Below are 18665 nucleotides of genomic sequence, written 5' to 3'. Positions count from 1 at the left end.
TATAAACATGTGTATAACAAAACATGTGTAGTTGTAATAATTTTCTGTGAGAATGAATTCATTTTCTGGAACTATTTCAAGGGTGCCAACACTTTCGGCTATGATTGTATATCATGTTCGTTGCAATTAGAAACAAAACTTAGTAGGTATCTGCATCACCCCTATGAATAATTTAGGAAAATGCATAAAAAGGTGTGGAGTTTATGCTGAAATATACACTTTCCTATTGTAATATAATGCATAGTATGGAGGTTTTCACAAACAAGCCGAGGTGTCCGCCTCTTATAGTAATACCACTTTTCCTTAATTTTTTAAAAGGTATTAAACTGCCGCACTTCTACCATCAGTGTATTGATTTACACTGGCATTTCAGGTGTATTGCTCGCTCCGCAGCCCGTACTAAAAGCAATGTTTTATCTCAGCATCAAGAAATAAAGTCTAATCCAGCATTAGTGATCCATGCGTATGTAAACCTTCCATCTATACTTATTTAAGCCTTTGTTATCTTTCATTGTTGTGATACTTTAGTAGCTGTGGTTTCAACTTTGTGTGATTTAGGCTGTGTATCAGTCTGTGCTTATATCACTAATTCGGCACTTGTTGTAATTGTTCTCTCTTTTGTCTAAAAATTATTAAAGGCATCCCAGCTGCGGCTGAGTAATTTATGTTTAAAATATAAAGAAAGGCTTTTTTTTAGGAAATGTTCAGTTCCTTGTAAAACTGGGAAAAAAAATTGTGTTCCTCATCTTAAAGGAGTTATCCAAGACTAAATTATATAAGCCAAAAAACTAAGAGTCAGGTAGTTGTTAACTAGTTAGCAGCTAACCTGCCTGCTCTATCCGTCGCCGGCTCAGAGCGGTCGCTGACCGCTCCTGCCAGTGATTCAGCTGTTTTGTCAACAGAGCAGCTCTTCTTCCGACCTGTTCTGATGAAGGATCGTGACTGCCAGCGTCAAGCTGATTCGCAGCTGGTTTCCTGCAGTTATGTAGTGAGGAGCCAAATGTCAATCAGTATGACATTGGCAGCCACGCACGGTCAACAGAGCAGAAGAGAAGTTGCTGCTCTGTCAACATGATGTCATTGGAAGCCGTTGGCAGGAGCGGTCAGTGATTGCACTGTGTTGGCAGAGATCTGGTTTGGGCTGAACAAGCAGGTAGTTAGAAACTACCCACCTGTTAGTCCTTAAGCACACTGTAAAAATTAATATAGTCCTGGATAACACCTTTAATAGACCCATACACTGTTGAGAATCACAGGTTATTGCAGCTTCTAAAAGGTTTATCTGCAAGAAGGGGACATTGCTGCTTGTAATGGGTTAATTTGCAAAAGAAGGAATTGGCTGCCTGCAAACTGTTAATCTGAGTCTTTTCCCATATACTTTAATACTTTACACCAACAGCCACCTACAGGAAGTTGTGACGGGATTCCTTTCAGTTGTTATTCGTAGCTTCGTACTCCTGCAGGTCTGTAACACACAAGAATCCATCTTGCACCCAAGTTTATAGTAACATTCAGCATGAAGTAAGAGAGAACACCGAGACGGCAACTTAAATTCCCATTCTGTGAGCCCAAGTTGACCCTGTCAACACTTGTCCTTCTTTGTGGTAAGTATTAACCCACTACATACCAGGAGCAGCCCAGAAGGACTTTTGCACATCATGTCCAGACGTCTAGCCATCACAATTTGGTTCTTGCAAAGCCGCACAGGTCCTTAAACTTGCCTAATTTTCTTTTTCTCCAAAAATCTACTTTAAGTATGGATTTAGTTCCTAAATAAATTCCACCCCTTGACAGTTATCATTGTCAGGAGATAATCAATGTTACTTCATTCCCCTTAATAATAATATGGTTCATCATGTGTAATCCAAATCATTAACACAGAACTACATTATTGTCTACTGTTCCAACTGTACCTGTACTTACATGTCACCTCCTACTTCTATGTGGAGTGATAGGACGGAATTCCTTAGTAAAGTTTGTTTAGTTTGAGGGTTCTGATTGCTACAGTAAATTGGGGGTCCACTGAGGGTTATTGAGCTATTAGTCTAATTTGTTCCACCTCTCCCTCCAGATCTAATTACTCTTCTCAGTTCTGCCTTTGCAATAAAAACTAATCTAATTTCCTTTTAAAAGAGTTTTTCCAGTCCTGAAAAATTGTAATACTCTGTGTTAAAGTAACAACAAAAAAATGCGTCTTTAACTTTTGAAATCCATTGTTCCCTTGACATTTTTTTTCAAGCCTCGTAAACCACTTGATCAATTAACTGTTCCCCCAGACCGTACGTACCCTGTAAAATACAATTGACCCCCAAAAATCTTAGCTTAGGGCGAAAACATGCTTGACCCACCCAAATCTTATCAGTCACATAGAACGAAAACATACTTCCTTCTGGGATTTTACCTACTTTGAAAGGCAACGGGCTTGAACTATTGCTTATAAACGCTCTAAAATCCATTGTCGAAGCTCCACTTTGTCCAAGGTAATAGACCAATCCTAGAATCTGGATAACTATAATTATTTGACATATACTGCGTAGAACTTTTTTTTTTTTTTTGCCCCCCCCCCCCCCCCCCCCAACAAAAAAAATAAATAATAAAAAATAAATAAATAAATAAATACAAAATATATTTTGTTTGGCTTTTCTCTTTCCTCTCGAGTGCCGGGCATCCCAACTTGCTCATGTTTTACTGCCTACTTGAGCTGACTGTGCTGTAAATGGACTGTGTAATTACTAGGTACTTCTTGAAGAACATAGTATTGATGCTCAGCACTAAAAAGGGAAAAAATCTTGATTCATCTGCATGTAAACACGGGCTGCAAAGGAAAAATGTTCCTCTTCTTTGGGAAATTAATTGACTAATTGTTTATCAGGAAAGATACTGAGAAGGCTGCTGAATGGCTTAATAATAACATTAATGAGCTGCGAAATAATGGCAACAATCTGTAAGAGGGAGACATCGCTCTCTTCCCTTCAACCGAAGGTGAATTTATTCTCCTTGGTACAGATTTGGGATATTATAAATTAACCGCCTGTATACCTGTCTTCAGTAAGGAGGAAAGACAAACGGGTATTTAAAGAGATTGTCTGTAATTTTTTTTAAACCCAATTTTTTTTTTATATAACTTATTGGGAAATCCTGAGTTAATAGAGGGAGTTTATCGAAGTGGAGGAGGTCACAAAAGGTATCTCTGACCTAAAATAAAGTGACAGATGATCGATTTGGAGAACTGGAAACAAATGCTGTCAAAGAATGAGAAGACAGGGATCCAAAATATGCGGTTTATTAGTTATCGCTTTTCGAAGTTTAAAACTTCTTCATCAGGACAAACCACAGTTGCTTTTTTAAAAAGTCCTCACGGTTACCTCTCTACTTTCACAGCTTTTTTTTTTTTTACTACTTCTGTTTTGATGACAATTCCCTTGAAAAACCCCAATTAATGCCGGGATACTCAAATGGAACATCAGGCCACTGCCGCAGCCTTTTTACCCACCCTGAAACAAAGCGTCATCAATGACCTCTGATTCTTAAGGGGGCTAGTTCCTGCGTCTGTTGTCAATTCTGCCATATACACGAGGACAAGTTCCCTTGTCATGTGCAATATTCTTTTCAATGCATAGTGACAGTGCGCTCCCTCGCCTGCTCTAATGAGAAGTGATGAGTCAGCAAGAGAGTGCACTGTTGATACGCATTGTAAGAGAACAGGGAGGACAGAAACCAACCCCACTCTCGAAAGCGATGTCTGTTTCTGAGACAGGGTTCGTTCCTTCTCGCCATGTCCTGTAGTGATAATCTCCTGTGACTGCAAACTTGTGAATCCTCACATCGCGCTCACTGTGTTCTGTGAGGATTCTCTGGTGCCGAGAGTGGTAATGTGACCACAGGTATATGATTTGCATACTTCCAGCCACATACCGACTAGTCTTGGCAATACACTTACATTGAGCGAGGCCCCCACGTCTAGTTGGCTTGTGACCACATGTATGCAAATCACATAATTGCGGTCACGTGCTCACCTCTTTCAGCGCCGGCACTGGAGAATATTACAGCGAGCAGGTTTCACACATCTGCAGCCATGTAGAGTGACTGCAATACTTGCAGCATATGGCTGGACAACCACTTTAAGTAGATCTCTCTACCAGACACAGCCGATAGACATAACTGTATAGTTATCAGCTATCAGTATAGTATTCTGGACCACTGTAAAGTTGAATAAACCAATAATTAGGTCCTGCTGATTACAATTGGATTGCTTTTATTTAACAAATACTGTATTATGATCTTTTTTTTTTCCTCTTTTTGGATGTGGAATTTTTTTTGGCGTCCTTTTAAGTCAAGAGTCTGCCTACTATGATTAGTGACTTTCAGGCCCGCAAATAAAAAAAACAGTGAAACATTTCTGCAAATTAATTTATTTTTATTTTTTTTACCCTGAATTGAGTGCAGTTTATGGAAATAATTAAATACAGCTCGGTATGAATATGTAAACTGATCATTACTCATAATGGGCTTGTCAATGTTAGTATTCGTTTTCCTTACATAAAAAAGCATAAACGCATTCATTATAAACTAATTTCAGTCATTATCTTTCCCAAACTGAGCCTATTTCAAGCCTTCGTATGGCATACTCCATTTGCTGTGTACTGTAGCCAATAAAAGTAAATTGAAATAACCGTAGATTATGAACTTGTAAATTATATTTTTTTTTGTGAGACTTATTTTTAATCTTGTGGTAGGGTAAGCCAATTAATGTACTTAAGTGAAGTAATGAGTGGTTAATTTAATAGAGCGCTGTTTCATTTTTTTTTTAATAGGCCATATTAATGACTCCTGAGTCATCACATTTTAAAATCACCATAATAAACATACATCTATAGCGTGTAGGTTGCTATGCAATCATCAGTCTAGTTTAAAGAGAATCTGTCAGCAGGTTTTGCTATGTGATCCGAGAGCAGAATGATATAGGGTCAGAGACCCTGATTTTTGGGATGTGTCACTTCCTAGGCTGTGTTTTTCTGTTTTCAATACAATCAGTATTTTATCAGCAGGAGATTATCATTACAGGACTAGGTATCTCGAGCCTCCTAGTCCAACTCCGCCCCCAGCACTGATTGGCAGCTTTCTGTCACTATACAATGTACACAGAAATCTGCCAATCAGTGCTGTGGGCAGGTTTTTACACACTTCAAGCTCTGCTCAATCTGCAGCAAAGAAAACTGTGACTGCTGCACCCAGTTAACTACAACATGCTGCTGTCAGATTACACAGCAAAAAACTGCTGACAGATTCCATTTAAAGGGTTGTTTTATTTGGGGGTGGGGAGGATATTTTATTCATGGTCTTTCTAATGAATGATTGGTGGGGAGCCAGCCCACAATCAACAACGATCTGCGAAGCAAAAGGTCAATGTTCCCTTCAATCTAGAATCTATCACCGCTACATCCATATAGATGTGGATGGTACTCCACCAGCCTCAGGTCCATTAATTTAAAGAGCAGTGTTAGGCCAATATACTTGCATAGATTTTGATATGTCCGGTGCCATCTTTCTATTATTCTACTCTACTACTATCATACATAGATTACTTATCCTGTTAATATGCCTTTGTTGTAATATCATAAATCAGAGCAAAAAGATTTTCAGAATTTTGGTTCTTTTCCAGCAACCATGTCAGAAAGTCTGTGGCCACAGAACTAGAACACTGCAGATCTTCTACCTGGAATATCCCCAAGTACCTTACATATTTCAAACTGCAACATTGCGGAGCCTATTGATCAGAAGAAGAAGTGCGTGTATTGTTGCAGTGCTCTGATCCGGTGACGGACTACTGTATTGGCAGCTGAACCAGGGTTCCTTTGAATCTCTTCTTCATCTCTATCCTAAACCTTAAATGCGTTGTCCATGTTATCTCTATATTAACAAGTGTGTTGGGATATGATATTGCGGCACTTGCTTGCTCATAAGTACATCCAAAGTGTTCAGCAGAACACTGTGTGTGCCAAATTGGTGGTTGGTGCACACATTGGCCAGTTATTTTATGCCCACCAGGCTCGATAAGGCAACCTTAGAGAAGAAAACCTTTTTTTTTGGATAAAGCGTGTCTGGTCATATGCTATACTAACAAGTGTGTCTGTCTGGCCACAGAAACATTCAACAATTTAAGAAAAATTGTTTACCGTAATTGTGGCTGACCATAGTTTGCAAAAATGGTGCAGGTAGCATCATGTCTACTGATACCGACCAGGACACATTACCTGACTGGCAGGAATTGTGCACCTATCCAATTCAGGTACACTGTACCTGCTTTCCGCGCTCACTTACCAGTAGGCATCAGTTGACTTGACATCATCTGCCCCGCTCAACCTTTCGATGTAGAAGTGAGTGGAGTAGGACTAACCCTTTAAATGGAACTTGGCCGCTGATGCACACTGCCCAAACCATGTGCACAATGTATCAGACACTGTCTTATTTTGAAACACTGTGGCATTTCAGAGAAAAAAATCCAAAAGCTCTCCGGGACCAAACCGTATGGGTGTATGGTCCAAAACGTCAGTCTCCGGCGACTGCTCCATGGCCCGCTTCCCTTGTGCATATTGAGAGACCTGTTACTCATGGGGATTGGGCAAGGATAAACAACCAGAGGACCTGCTTTTAGGAGTAGTCACCCATTTCAGCTTGGTCCCCGGTCATCTTGCAAATATATATTTTTCTCTGAAACATCACTGTGATTAAGAGTAAGACATGTCTGGTTGAAATGTTACAGCCAAGGTCTGCAACATGAAGCCTGGGATTTGGGCAGCATTTATCAGCTGATAGGGAACCTGTCACCAGGTTTTCCCATTATTAAGTGTGGACATCACCTTTAAGGTCTCTTTACACTATTCTAGTAACCTGTACATAAGTCCCCAATCCACGCTTTATAGTACAAAAAAATATATTTTTAAACCCCCTTACTGTGCGAATCAGGTCTGATGAGCGTCACTGTTCTTCCTTCTGCGCCTCCTCTTATCGCAAGCGCCATTACCCTACTTACATCTAGTGGATGAAGTGTCCTACGTCATCCACAGTGTCTCCCAGTCGTTCTTGCGCAGCATACTTCACTTTGCCCTGGTGAGGGTAGAGCAAAGTACTGTAATGCGCATGTGTTGGCTTTACTTTTGGGTCATCGGTGCTCTTTGGCCTCTCCTGGCGCATGCCTATTATAGTTCTTTGCTCTGCCCCCAACAGGACAGAGTGAAGTATACCTATGCAACACCGCGATTGAGGGAAACTGTGAATGACATAGCATGCATCATCCACATGAAGCAGGGCTGGAGGACGGCGCTTATGACGACAGAGGAGGCGCCAAAGGAAGAACAGCGAGGCCCATCGGACCAGATCACACCACATGGGGTTATAATAAAAGTTATAGAGATAGAATTTGGGACTTCGGTACAGGTTACTAGAATAGTGTAAATGAGGTCTTGAAGGTGGTGACCTTGGGAAAACCTGGTGACAGATTCCTTTTAATTGCTCACAGAAATCTGCTTTTTGTATTTTTCTATTCCAACATGATCCAAGTAATGAAATTTGCTAAACATCCAGAACGAGCTACCCTACAATATATAAAATCAGTATTTGTTATCTTCTAAACAACATAGAGAGAAGGGTGGAAGCAGAACACCTTCACATCGCGCAAGCTTCCAAACATTTTGTCACATTATGGCAGAAATCATTACCAGCCTGATAGGTTTATTTATGAATACTCTCTACAATATTCAAAGTACATCTATCCCCGCATAGCTCATTTCAAGACTGGGCTCAGGATCAAGACGAAGGAAAAATTAAATTATATATTGAAGAGATGTTAACTGAACTACACTGCATTTAACAAGGGAGCTTCAGATGGAGACATCTAAGATTACCAAGATTTTTTTAATGTGCTCGATCACAGGATTGTCGATGCGAATTGGCAATTGCACATAGACTGGGGTGTTACACTGTGGCCGAAAAAAAAGAAGAAGTTTATTTCAATTCTACAAGTCTTGGACTTGAATTAAAAAAAATAATCTTATTTTTGTAGAGAAATAGAAGTACATCAGTACACAAATGTTATTTGAAGGCCTTGTAAAGTTTTGCCAGAAGACGTTAAATTCTGGCACCAACTAAGTTCACAGCTGAACCGAATATGGAACCATGATGAATTATCCTCGTCGCTGTTAAAGGCTAATTTAAAAATCTTGGTTCTTTCCAGATAAAACTGTGCAAAAAAAAATGTCCCATCAAAATGTTTTCAATATAAATTTTATCTCCATTTCCTAAGGCAGTGTTAATTTCGTTTTGCAGTTAATCTATTGAACTGGTAAAATTTTATACATTTACCACTAAGCGTTCTTTAAAAGCTAAATTATTTAAAGACATCTGAGGTAGAAGGGTTTAGACGATGTTCATTATTAAACGACTTTTTAAATAATATCTACAATTCATTTTCTTTAGTGATAAGGATAAAATAACTAGAGGCATTTTCTAGAATTTAAACAGATTTAGGTCTTTGAGATTTTAGATATCTGAAAGGCTTTGCTGACTATTTAGTCCGATAGCTTAAGCATGAAAAAAAAAAAAGAAGAAGCTTATTTTAGTTAGAAACTGCTGCTTTTTAAGAAATTGAAGTGAAATGAAACTTTCTGACAAAACACACTGACGCCTTGTTCCTCTTGTACTGGAAACATATATTAAGAAATCGTAGAGGTTTACGAAAGAAAGAGAAAAATTGAGAAGATATGAGGCTAAATAAGTTTAGGTTTTGGACAAAATGGTCAGTCTTTAAGGTTGGTTAAGACCAAAGTTCAAGACCAACTTCAGCCATCCTTGAAGGTGGAAGTTATTGTAGATGGTGACCTTCTTGAGAAGATGTCCATTGGGACATCTTCAGTTCTTGTGGGTTGTATTATTCCGTTGACCAAAAACCATCTAGACAAAAATTAATCATTTTTGAACATTATCTTCTGATCATTGAAACAAAGCAATTATTGTCTGATCTCCCACTTTTAACAGACTTTTATTTAGTTTTTTTGCAGTCTAAGCGAAACGTAGCATCATGTGTATTACACAGCAGAGATTGGAATAGGGTAATCATCTCCTTTGTTCGTATTTTTTCTGCTATCAAACAAATCTTTGTGAAGAAATGTCTAATTTTGTTGAACTGTATTATCTACAGTTTGTTCTCGGATTTGTCGAGATGGTAGCTTTTATGTAAAGCAAGTGAAGATAACCACACACTCGGTGATGGGACTGCTGATATGGTTCCTTTGTTGCTGTATGCGCTACCAATCCAATAACCTCTACTTTTGAAACCTCTGATGGCCTCAAACAGTTCAAAATCAGACAGCACATTACTTGTGGCACAAGCAACATCATCTATTATGCCACATGTGCTTGTCCTAGGATTTATATTGGCCTTACATCCAGAGAGCTCAGAGTGAGGGTGCGTGAGCACGTTCGGGACATCTGCGCGGCCAGAGCGGCGGTCGATCCCTCTGGGCTGAAGACAATCCCGCGTCACTTTAGGACTTTTCACAACTGTGACGCGGGGTCTCTTCGGGTCAGGGGGATCGAGAGTCTACATCTGGGGGTAAGAGGTGGGAATTATAAAAAAGTTCTGGCCCAACGAGAGGCAAGCTGGATAGTGCGCCTCAATACTATGGTACCAAATGGGTTAAACGAGGCATTAAGTTTTGCCTTGTTCCTGTTATGAATTGACTATCTCCTGAGGTTTATAAAACCGTCCTCATTTTTGCACCATCTTGCACCCCCATGATCACGGTTTGGACCCTAAAGTTGCTTTTAATATTTTTTTAATATTCTTTTTTCCTTTATCTTCTTCACAGTTTTAGTAAATTCCATGACACGGACCGAAATGTGCCCATGCATACCCATAGATGTCTCCAGTTACAATATATGCCTCTCCTATTGGACTTAGCGTATTGGCAACTTTATATGCAATATCTAACATGGATGGACCGCTTCCGCAGGAAGATTCTTGGTCATGAATTTTTTTTTTTTTTAAAGACTTATAATGGCCCATAGATTACGATGATGCTGGATAACTATTCTTCTGCTGCGGACACTCAATCAAACTGTATGCGTGTGTGTCTTTTCCATACTTACCTGTCTGTGCGCATGCGCGCTGTTTCTGCGGTTTTCCTCCCCCTGTCGCGGCGTCTCTCCGGCCCTCCGCGCGTGCGCGGTGACTCTTGTCCCCGCGATTGTGCTTGACGCCGGCGGCCGGTGCAGGACCTGCGGCTTACAGTGCGCATGCGCCGCATATGCCAATGTGATTGGTCAGGTCACAACATGTGACCGGCCTTAGGTTATTGTTAATGGGATATAAAAGGTACTTGTCCGGATATAGAGTCATCCCCTTGAAAAAGTTGTACACTAAGAGGCGAAACGTGCGTTGGGGCGCTCTTGGATCCAACTTGGTACCATCTACCACCTATTCCATCTACCCCATTGACTATTTGCTGGTAAGCTCTACTCTAGAAATATAAATGTATATATAGACCACTTGGCTATGATACACTTGCACTTTATGGAGAGCTCGCTTCCTTTTATTTAGAGATTTTGTACATTACTGGGGGGTTGATGGTACCTGTGATCATGCACATCATCCTTTTCTTTTATTTCTTTGTACAGTATTTGTGTCACTTGACAGGTTTATAATAAAATACCCTTTTTAACCCTTAATACTCAATTCTTCTCCTATTTTTCAATCCAATAACCTGCTAGAAAACACAATTTTCAAACATGTCTGTAAAATCTGTTTAGCACACCACCACAACGTATTTTGCTCTGTAAAAATTTACCATTTCTTAACCAGATAAATAATGGCACTGTTTAACAATTGATGCCTGTATTTTGCAGTGTTACTCACCTTTCCAGCCTCAGGCGCCAGCTCTTAGTTCCTTCTCTTAGGGTCTGTTCCCTTTGTGCAGCCACCTTTCACCTTTTACATCATCACAAAAGTCCTTAAAGCCGACTCAAACAGCTATGTAAGGTCTGAGTAATCAGTAACCATAGCATTTGGTTAACACTTGTACTTTAAGAGTTTACCTCACCAATCACTTCACTCACTACCTAATTATCTATTGAACAAATTCCTGCTTGCTCATCATCTCTTTGAATTTATTTCATAGCTCAGACCTGCAGTCAGCCATTTGTCTGCTGTAAGCATAACTTTTCTCTGCCACTAATGGTTCTATTCACACTACTCTACTACAACAGAATATAATATTTTATGCAAGCAAGTACCGTATACAGTTTATTGCTGCTCTGTCTTTATTTGTCTGCTGTAAACATGAGGAACTGTTGTCTGCAAATACTGGTGCTGTTCACGCAGCTCTGCTGCAGCAGTGTGTAACCTTCTCTACATACAAGTGTGCAATTTCACTATTCATCACTACCACATTGTCTGCTGATTGCATACGTCACTGCCGTTGACCATCTGTGTGCTGATCACATACAACTCTGCCTTTAACCATTTGTCTTCTGCAAGTACTAGAATTAATATTTTTCTCTTCACTTCTTGAGTTTATCCACACTTTTGGTTTTGTGTCTTCTGGTGTTTCCTACTCTGCTTGTCTGCATGCTGTCCTGCATACCCCACTGGTCTGGTCTTTTGCTGGTCCACATGCCACATGCCGTTGTACCATTTCTTTTGGCCTGTGTTGCTCACTCCGACCTATAGCTTAGACAATCCACCTCACCAAATCAGCATAGAAAACGGGTACAATTGCTTACAAAATTTACTTTGGCTTTTATAAAGGAAGTTCCGATTGGGAGACTTTTTTTAATTTTCAGAACTTGAATGAATCAGTTTACTTAATGTTTATATCGAAGGCTCTCCTTTTAAATATCAGACAGCAAGATATACCAAGCTTAGCCAACCAGCAACTGTAGACTTCTGTATATACCAATGTCTGCAGTACTATAAGTTACTATGTCTTTCTATTACTAGCTAACATATGCTCTTGGCCAGTAGATAATGTTCTTCTGTTGGAAGTCAGTACCTGGTTTTACAGCGATCAGTGTATTATTTATCTGCAGTTTAGCAGACACATTAGGTGGAGGCTCCCTGTTGTCTATAACATAGATCTGCACTGCATCAGAAAATCTGAGGCTTTTCTGGAAATGTGACATATATCCCCATTGTTTGTGTGTTTCCTTGAGGTGCCCATATGGCACGGTTTCTTTCCAGGATTACTTGAGAAAAAAAATCCTGGTCTGTAATATGGATCCATGACATACAGTTCCATAACTCGGCCATGTGTTTGGGCCTCGAGAGTTGGCCGCCCAATGGTTCCACGTTCTAGTATGCAACTTTCATTGCCCATTAAACGCAAGTAGCGGCATGGGACTTTCCAAAATTGATGTTCCTATCGGAAATTACTAAAAATATTTGGATGCCCACATTTTGTAGCTGTTCTTGAATAGTTTTGTGTATTTAGAGATGTGTTTGTAATTCATTAGAGAAGCCATGTATTCATGGATAACAATACGTGTCTTGGTTTAACATGCCGGCTGTTCGGATGATCAACCATTATCGTCGAAGACAAAACCGTCTGAGCTTTAATTTTCTGTCCCTTTTCAAAAGAAAAAAAGAATCAAGTTAAAAAGCATACCGCAGTTCAATTAAAATGAAATGAAAGAACCCTTTTATAATAGTATTGTTAGCATAATTAAAATTCAGATTATCTTCCTTCAAAAGTTTAATATTTTTTCAATTGAAATGATTAAAACTAAAATGATACATTAGTCACGCACTCAAAACATAATTGAACTAATTAATCTGAATAAGACATCGAGAAAGTATAGCTCTGGCTAATTCAACATATCTGGCATGTTTTTGTCTCTGCTAAGGCGCTAATAAATTTAGCTATTTTTGTACTTTTAACGGTTTCGGCTTTGCAGGGCTCTAATACAGTGATTATGTGATTGTAATAAAGTGTGGGATGCTCGTAGGATGATTAAATCACTTGGGCAATGTATCGTGGTCTACCTTTTTGTGTATGAAAGAACATTTTTCATAGGCAAAACTTTGTCTCCTGCCTTGAGTTTTTTGAGGGATCCGTTGGCCAACCGGCCTCATGATTAGCGGAGTGCAAGACTTGAATTGCCTGATCACGACAGCTACCATTGCTTTTAGATTGTTGTGCCAACTACTACTCTTAATTGTACCCACTTAAACGTCGGAACCAAAAGGATTGGACACGTTGAAATTCAACGTGCCCTATAATTTACTTGGAAGAACCAACATTAGAGGATGGTCTACTGTCTCCATATTTTAAAAGAGGTTGTCTGTCTTGCAGAATGTGGTAGATCAAACATATGAACAAAAACTCATCTACATATCCATAACTTAAAATTTTCATAGGATTCAAATTTCCACATTCTGATGGGAGATTAAAAAAAAAAAAACAGAAAAAACACTGACATGTTTCTGGCGTTGATAGCACCCTTAGTCATATAGTAGGTACTAGGTCCAACATACTTTTCTTTAATGTGATACACCTAAAAGGGTTTTTTTTATTCTTCTTCGGTAAAAGTATATATCTTTGTACTGTGTTAGCCAGAAGAAAGAAAAATATTCACATTTAAGAGTCCTCAGTGATTGATACCTTTTAATGGCTATCTGACAAGATAGTAACAAATTGCAAGCTTTCGAGACTACTCAGGTCTCTTCATCAGGGCCTGTACAACCACCTCTGTTGTTATTCCCGCCTGGACACAGTGGCCGGCTTCCATCTCACCCGGTAAACTGATATGAGGCTTTCTCCATTCTACACATAGCTAGCATTACAGCTTAAGGCCTCTTTCACACGTCAGTGTCTCCGGTACGTGTACTGACAGTTTTCTCACGTACCTGAGACACTGACACACGTAGACCCATTCAAATGAATGGGTCTATGCACATGTCTCCGTATTTTCACGGACCGTGTGTCCGTGTTGAAAACACGGAGACATGTCCGTTTTTCTCCGGCAGCATGTACAGCAATACGTCCTGCACACGTGCACACGGAGAACAGTGTGCACTCTCCTCCGTGTGCACGTACCGCCTGCAGGAGAGACAGCGCTACAGTAAGCGCTGTCCCCCCAGCGTGTGGTGCTGAAGGCAGCATTCATCTCTTCTCCCCTGCGGGAGAGAAGAGATGAAAGATCAAGTTTTTGTTCTTTTTTGTTAAAAATAAAGTTTGCTGGGACCTCCCGCCACCCATCCACAGTGCGCCGCCCGGCCGCTTGCAGAGAAATACCCAGCTTCCGCGATGTCTCCTCTCAGCGCTGGCAGCTTGTCCTGTGTGAGCGATCACGTGGGACCGCTCATTACAGTGGTGAATATGCGCATATTCATCACTGTAATGAGCGGTACCACGTGACCGCTCACACAAGACAAGCTGCCAGCGCTGAGAGGAGAGTGGAGACATCGCGGGAGCTGGGTGAGTATTTCTCTGCAAGGGGCCGGGCGGCGCACTGGGGATGGGAGGCGGGAGGTCACCAGCAAACTTTATTTTTAACAAAAAAGAACAAAAACTTGATCTTTCATCTCTTCTCTCCTGCAGGGGAGAAGAGTTGAATGCCGCCTTCAGCACCACACGCTGGCGGGACAGCGCTTACTGTAGCGCTGTCTCTCCTGCACGGTCCGTGTGGTCCTCAGGCGGCACACGGGGACACACGGCTGCCGCACGTGTGCCACACGGATGTGCCACGTGAGCACACAGACACACGGACACGGATAACTCCGGTACCGATTTCTCCGGTACCGGAATTATCTGGACATGTGAAACCGGCCTAACATTTATTTCCTATCTTCAAGTAGGTCATCCGGAAGTCAGCAATTGATGGTCTTATCTTAGAATGGTAATAGTCCGCTTCTTGGCACCCCGGATTGGTGGAGAGGACTTGGAGAATGCTAATAGTCCATGGGTTAGAGCAGCAGTCTTAAACTCAGCCGGGTAAATAAGCCGCACATATAAAAAAATTTGAATATGAAGGGCCATGTCTTTTAGGGGAGAAGATGACGTTCTCAGTGATACCATTATATTTCTATATGACTTTTTGATCACCATTTTTTAAAATTGTTGGCATTTTTAATGCTTTTTAGTGGTTTGCATCATATTGGTTATGATACAGGTCTTAATTTTTTACTTTAGTTTTTGCAGCACATAAAACTGCATTTTTTTTTCCTAATATGTTTCTGTTATTTTTTCCTGTCTCATTTTGAATATTTATTTTTTTTTTTTTTAGTTTTCCTTATTTTGTTCCCCAATTGGACCCATAGGCTATGTGCCCACGATCCAGAAGTAGCAGCGCTTTGGACTCGGCGTATTTTTCGCTGGGTCAAAACGCTGCTTTCTATTGAACGCAGGTACCGTAAATCCGCATGTGTTCACTGAACTGTACGGATTTACCGCATTCAATACATTCTATTCATTAAATTTCTGTTGCGGAGACTAGCGTCTTCACAAGAAAAATTGACATGCTACAGTCCTGAAAGACGCGCCGTATATCAGTTTCCGTGGGTAACCCACAGTCGCATATGCACGCATAGTGGATATGGGATTTCTAGAAATCATCTGGCCGCTGTATAAATACGCACCAACAAAACCGCAGCAATTCCTTACCCAAAAAGTATTATTGTTTCACAATTAGTGCCTTATAGGAATTCTGGCCCCCACGCTATAAAAATATCCCCAATTCTGTTATAATGTCCAGCATCCTGTAATAATGTCCCCTTATCCAGTAATAATGCTCCTTGTCCTGTAGTAATGTCCCTTGTCCTGTAATAATGGTCCCCATCTGTGATGAACCCGCACCTCGCCACCCCACCTGAAGTCACCATTATGTCGGAGGGATCACACGGTACGGTCTACTCACTTGCACCAACGCGATGTTCCGCACCCCTTGGGGACACCTAATGTCAGCTTGACACAGTTTTACACAGACACCCCATGTTCGCACAGGCCCAAGAAGGCACAAGGAGTGAGAAAAGGTGGGCTATGCAGCTAGTGGATCTAAGCATGGTCCGTTATCGATTTTAAATCGAGTCAGAAACCAGCCCGGTAGCATGTGAAGTTACAACCGAGAAGATGGACGTGTAGATTCATGGTTCAAGATAAAAATGTGGCCTAAGGATTATTTATATATTTAATTGCCTTAAGAGCAAACTAGACAAAACACTATACACACAATCGTTACACATATACAATGGTCAGATATGCAAATACAGATGAAGTGCAAAAGATATAAGCAGATGAATAATGTCAGTTACTGGTTTGATACTGGTTTGATTTTTGACCATGTGTGTTCTGGGCCGCATGGGGCTGCCAGCTGGTTCCAGTTCCTTCCAGCACATTACTCAACATGGCCCCCCTTTAGAAGTGAACAGCAAGCATGACAAGGAGAGCGAGCACATGGCCTTGTACAAACATTTAACCTTGTGGTCGGTTACTTCCTGTTCTGCCCCTGGAATGGATCTAATCCCCCTCCCCTGGGGTCTAAAACTTCCAAAACCTATGAAAGATCATAACTTACCAGTGGAATGTCATAGGGCAGCGGTTCTGGTGCTATCGGCTCTGGCCAGGCTCCTGTTGCGCTTGGAAATCAAACTTCGCTACTTCTACTAGCCGTTCTGAGTATCTCCCGACCCTGGGGTGCTAGAACGGTTTGAGACTCTGGAAGTCATGCGGCCCGCTCCAGAGAACTCAAAAATGTAACCAGTGTGAGACTAAGATGTACAATAACTCCATAATCACCTTAAATCTCTTTGTGAGATTCCCACCTGACAGAAGTTAGTTTGAATGAAGTAGTCATACAGCATTGGCTCCACAGGAGGTCATCTTATATGAGCCTGGATACTAGCTATGGTGGTCGGGGTGTTAGTTTCCACTTAGAAGCTGATGAGGCTGGACCACCTGCTGAGCCAGGTGTCCAGATGCAGCTACCCATGCTGAACGAGGACTGTAGTATGATATGATACAGTTGATTGGCATGACTTAAATCCCCCCATATTCTTCTTATCTTTAATGTCACCATCCTTGTCCCATCTTATATTAATGTCCACATCTTGGTTGCAGTCATATAGTAATGTTCCTCTCCTGTAGTAATGGTCCTGTTTTGTAATAATATCCACTATCCTGTAATAAGTCTTTCAACCTGTTGTAATAGTCCCCTGTTTTGTAATAATGTCCCCTGTTTTTTAATAATGTCCCTCATCCTGTAATAATGTAATTTGTCCTGTAATAATGGTCCCCATCTTGTAGAAATGTCCCCATCTTGGTTACCATCATATAGTAATGTCCCCATCTTGTACTTGTAACATTGTCTCACATTCTGTTGTTCTTTACACACACTTAAAAAAAATCTTCTCACTTAACCTCGCTTTGTCGGCAAACCGTATCCTCTTCCCCCCTCCACAGCTGGGGCAGGGCACATGGCAGTGATGTCAAGTGCAAATGCAGCGTGTATGCTGACGTCAGTCACCGGCCTCTGATTGGCCGGGGGCTGGTACTGGTATTGCAATGGAAAGAGCCAATCCCTGCGCCACAATACATTTCAATTGAATGTGTGTCCGAGGACACACATTCAGTTGAAAAGGAAAGCTGACATCGGCATCCCCTGGACCGGGCGGTGATCTTCTCAGGGGCCCGAGGGTTGCACAGTGGCATCTCGGTGGGCTGCATGTTTGAGACCCCTTGGTTAGAGAGTGTAAAAACTTGCCTTGGTCCGGGTGCTGGCAAGCCACACTACGCCACTGGATCTCAATCAATGTAAGACACACAGTTGCCTCTAATATAAAGAACGGAGTGGTGCATAATAAACAATGAATGTGACTGGGACCTTTAAAAGGGTTTTCCAACACAAGTTATATTGAGCTATCCTCAAGATAAGTAATCACTATCAGATTAACAAACAGGGTTCACACCGATAAGTAGTTTTGATCAGTGTCCAAAGCCGGATGTAAACACCACTGCTCTGTCACACTGTTCAGTGGTCACTTCCGGGCACTGCAGATCAGATCCTATTCACATAATGGTCCATTTCATTCCTTATTGTGAAATAAATGATATTGTTGACAGTGATTGCCTTGACATCACTTAAAGGAGTGTTGCAGAAGAAGACTTGACCCAATCTTGGCTCAAAGTGTGGTGGTCTAGCTCTTGACTGGTTGGCCTTCTTTTGCCTAGTTGAGAAAAAAGGGAAATCCTAGATCACAAATTTTATTTTCAAATTGTCTTCTTTGGACAACTCATTTTGTTGAACAGGTCTTCTAGATCATCAGTGGTCAAGAACAACTTATTGTGTGGTCCCTTACAAGACGTGGGAAATTGATATTGGGCAACCCCTTACATTCTGGATTTTTGGGGCAAGCAATACTCTTTGATCTCCAGTCCAGAGGAGACTGATATAACATTGGACTATCAGGAAATTAATGAAATTTTACTTCTCATCTCTATTTAAAAAAAACAACAATAATTGCGGTAACATTTGGGACATTCTGCAGTAAGTAAAGAGAGAATTCCTATTGTTTAATGGAACATACTTTGTTTTTTTTTTAGTTTTTTAATATGCAATAAAATGTCCAAACGGCTTCTAATAAAACAGGCACATCACACAAGCTTAATTATTTTCTC

General features: G+C 40.8%; 1 protein-coding gene across 12 annotated transcripts in view; it reads left to right on the top strand.

The window, feature by feature from the left end:
• The window catches only part of WWOX (WW domain containing oxidoreductase), a 1206506-nt gene that overhangs the window by 168606 nt on the left and 1019235 nt on the right, over positions 1 to 18665 (top strand). Inside the window, exon 7 of one of the 12 annotated variants that reach the window (XM_077288374.1) lies at positions 9867 to 13536. The exons of the other annotated variants lie outside the window; for them this stretch is intronic. Within the exon in view, the coding sequence (XP_077144489.1) occupies positions 9867 to 9872 (6 nt within the window). The 3' untranslated portion in view covers positions 9873 to 13536. Of the gene's footprint in view, positions 1 to 9866; positions 13537 to 18665 lie in introns of those variants that run through there. 12 annotated transcript variants of the gene reach the window in all.

This window comes from Ranitomeya variabilis, chromosome 2 (assembly GCF_051348905.1).
Source record: "Ranitomeya variabilis isolate aRanVar5 chromosome 2, aRanVar5.hap1, whole genome shotgun sequence".
NCBI lineage: Eukaryota > Metazoa > Chordata > Amphibia > Anura > Dendrobatidae > Ranitomeya > Ranitomeya variabilis.
Note: the sequence above shows the minus strand (reverse complement) of the source record. Positions and strands in the feature narration are given on the sequence as shown.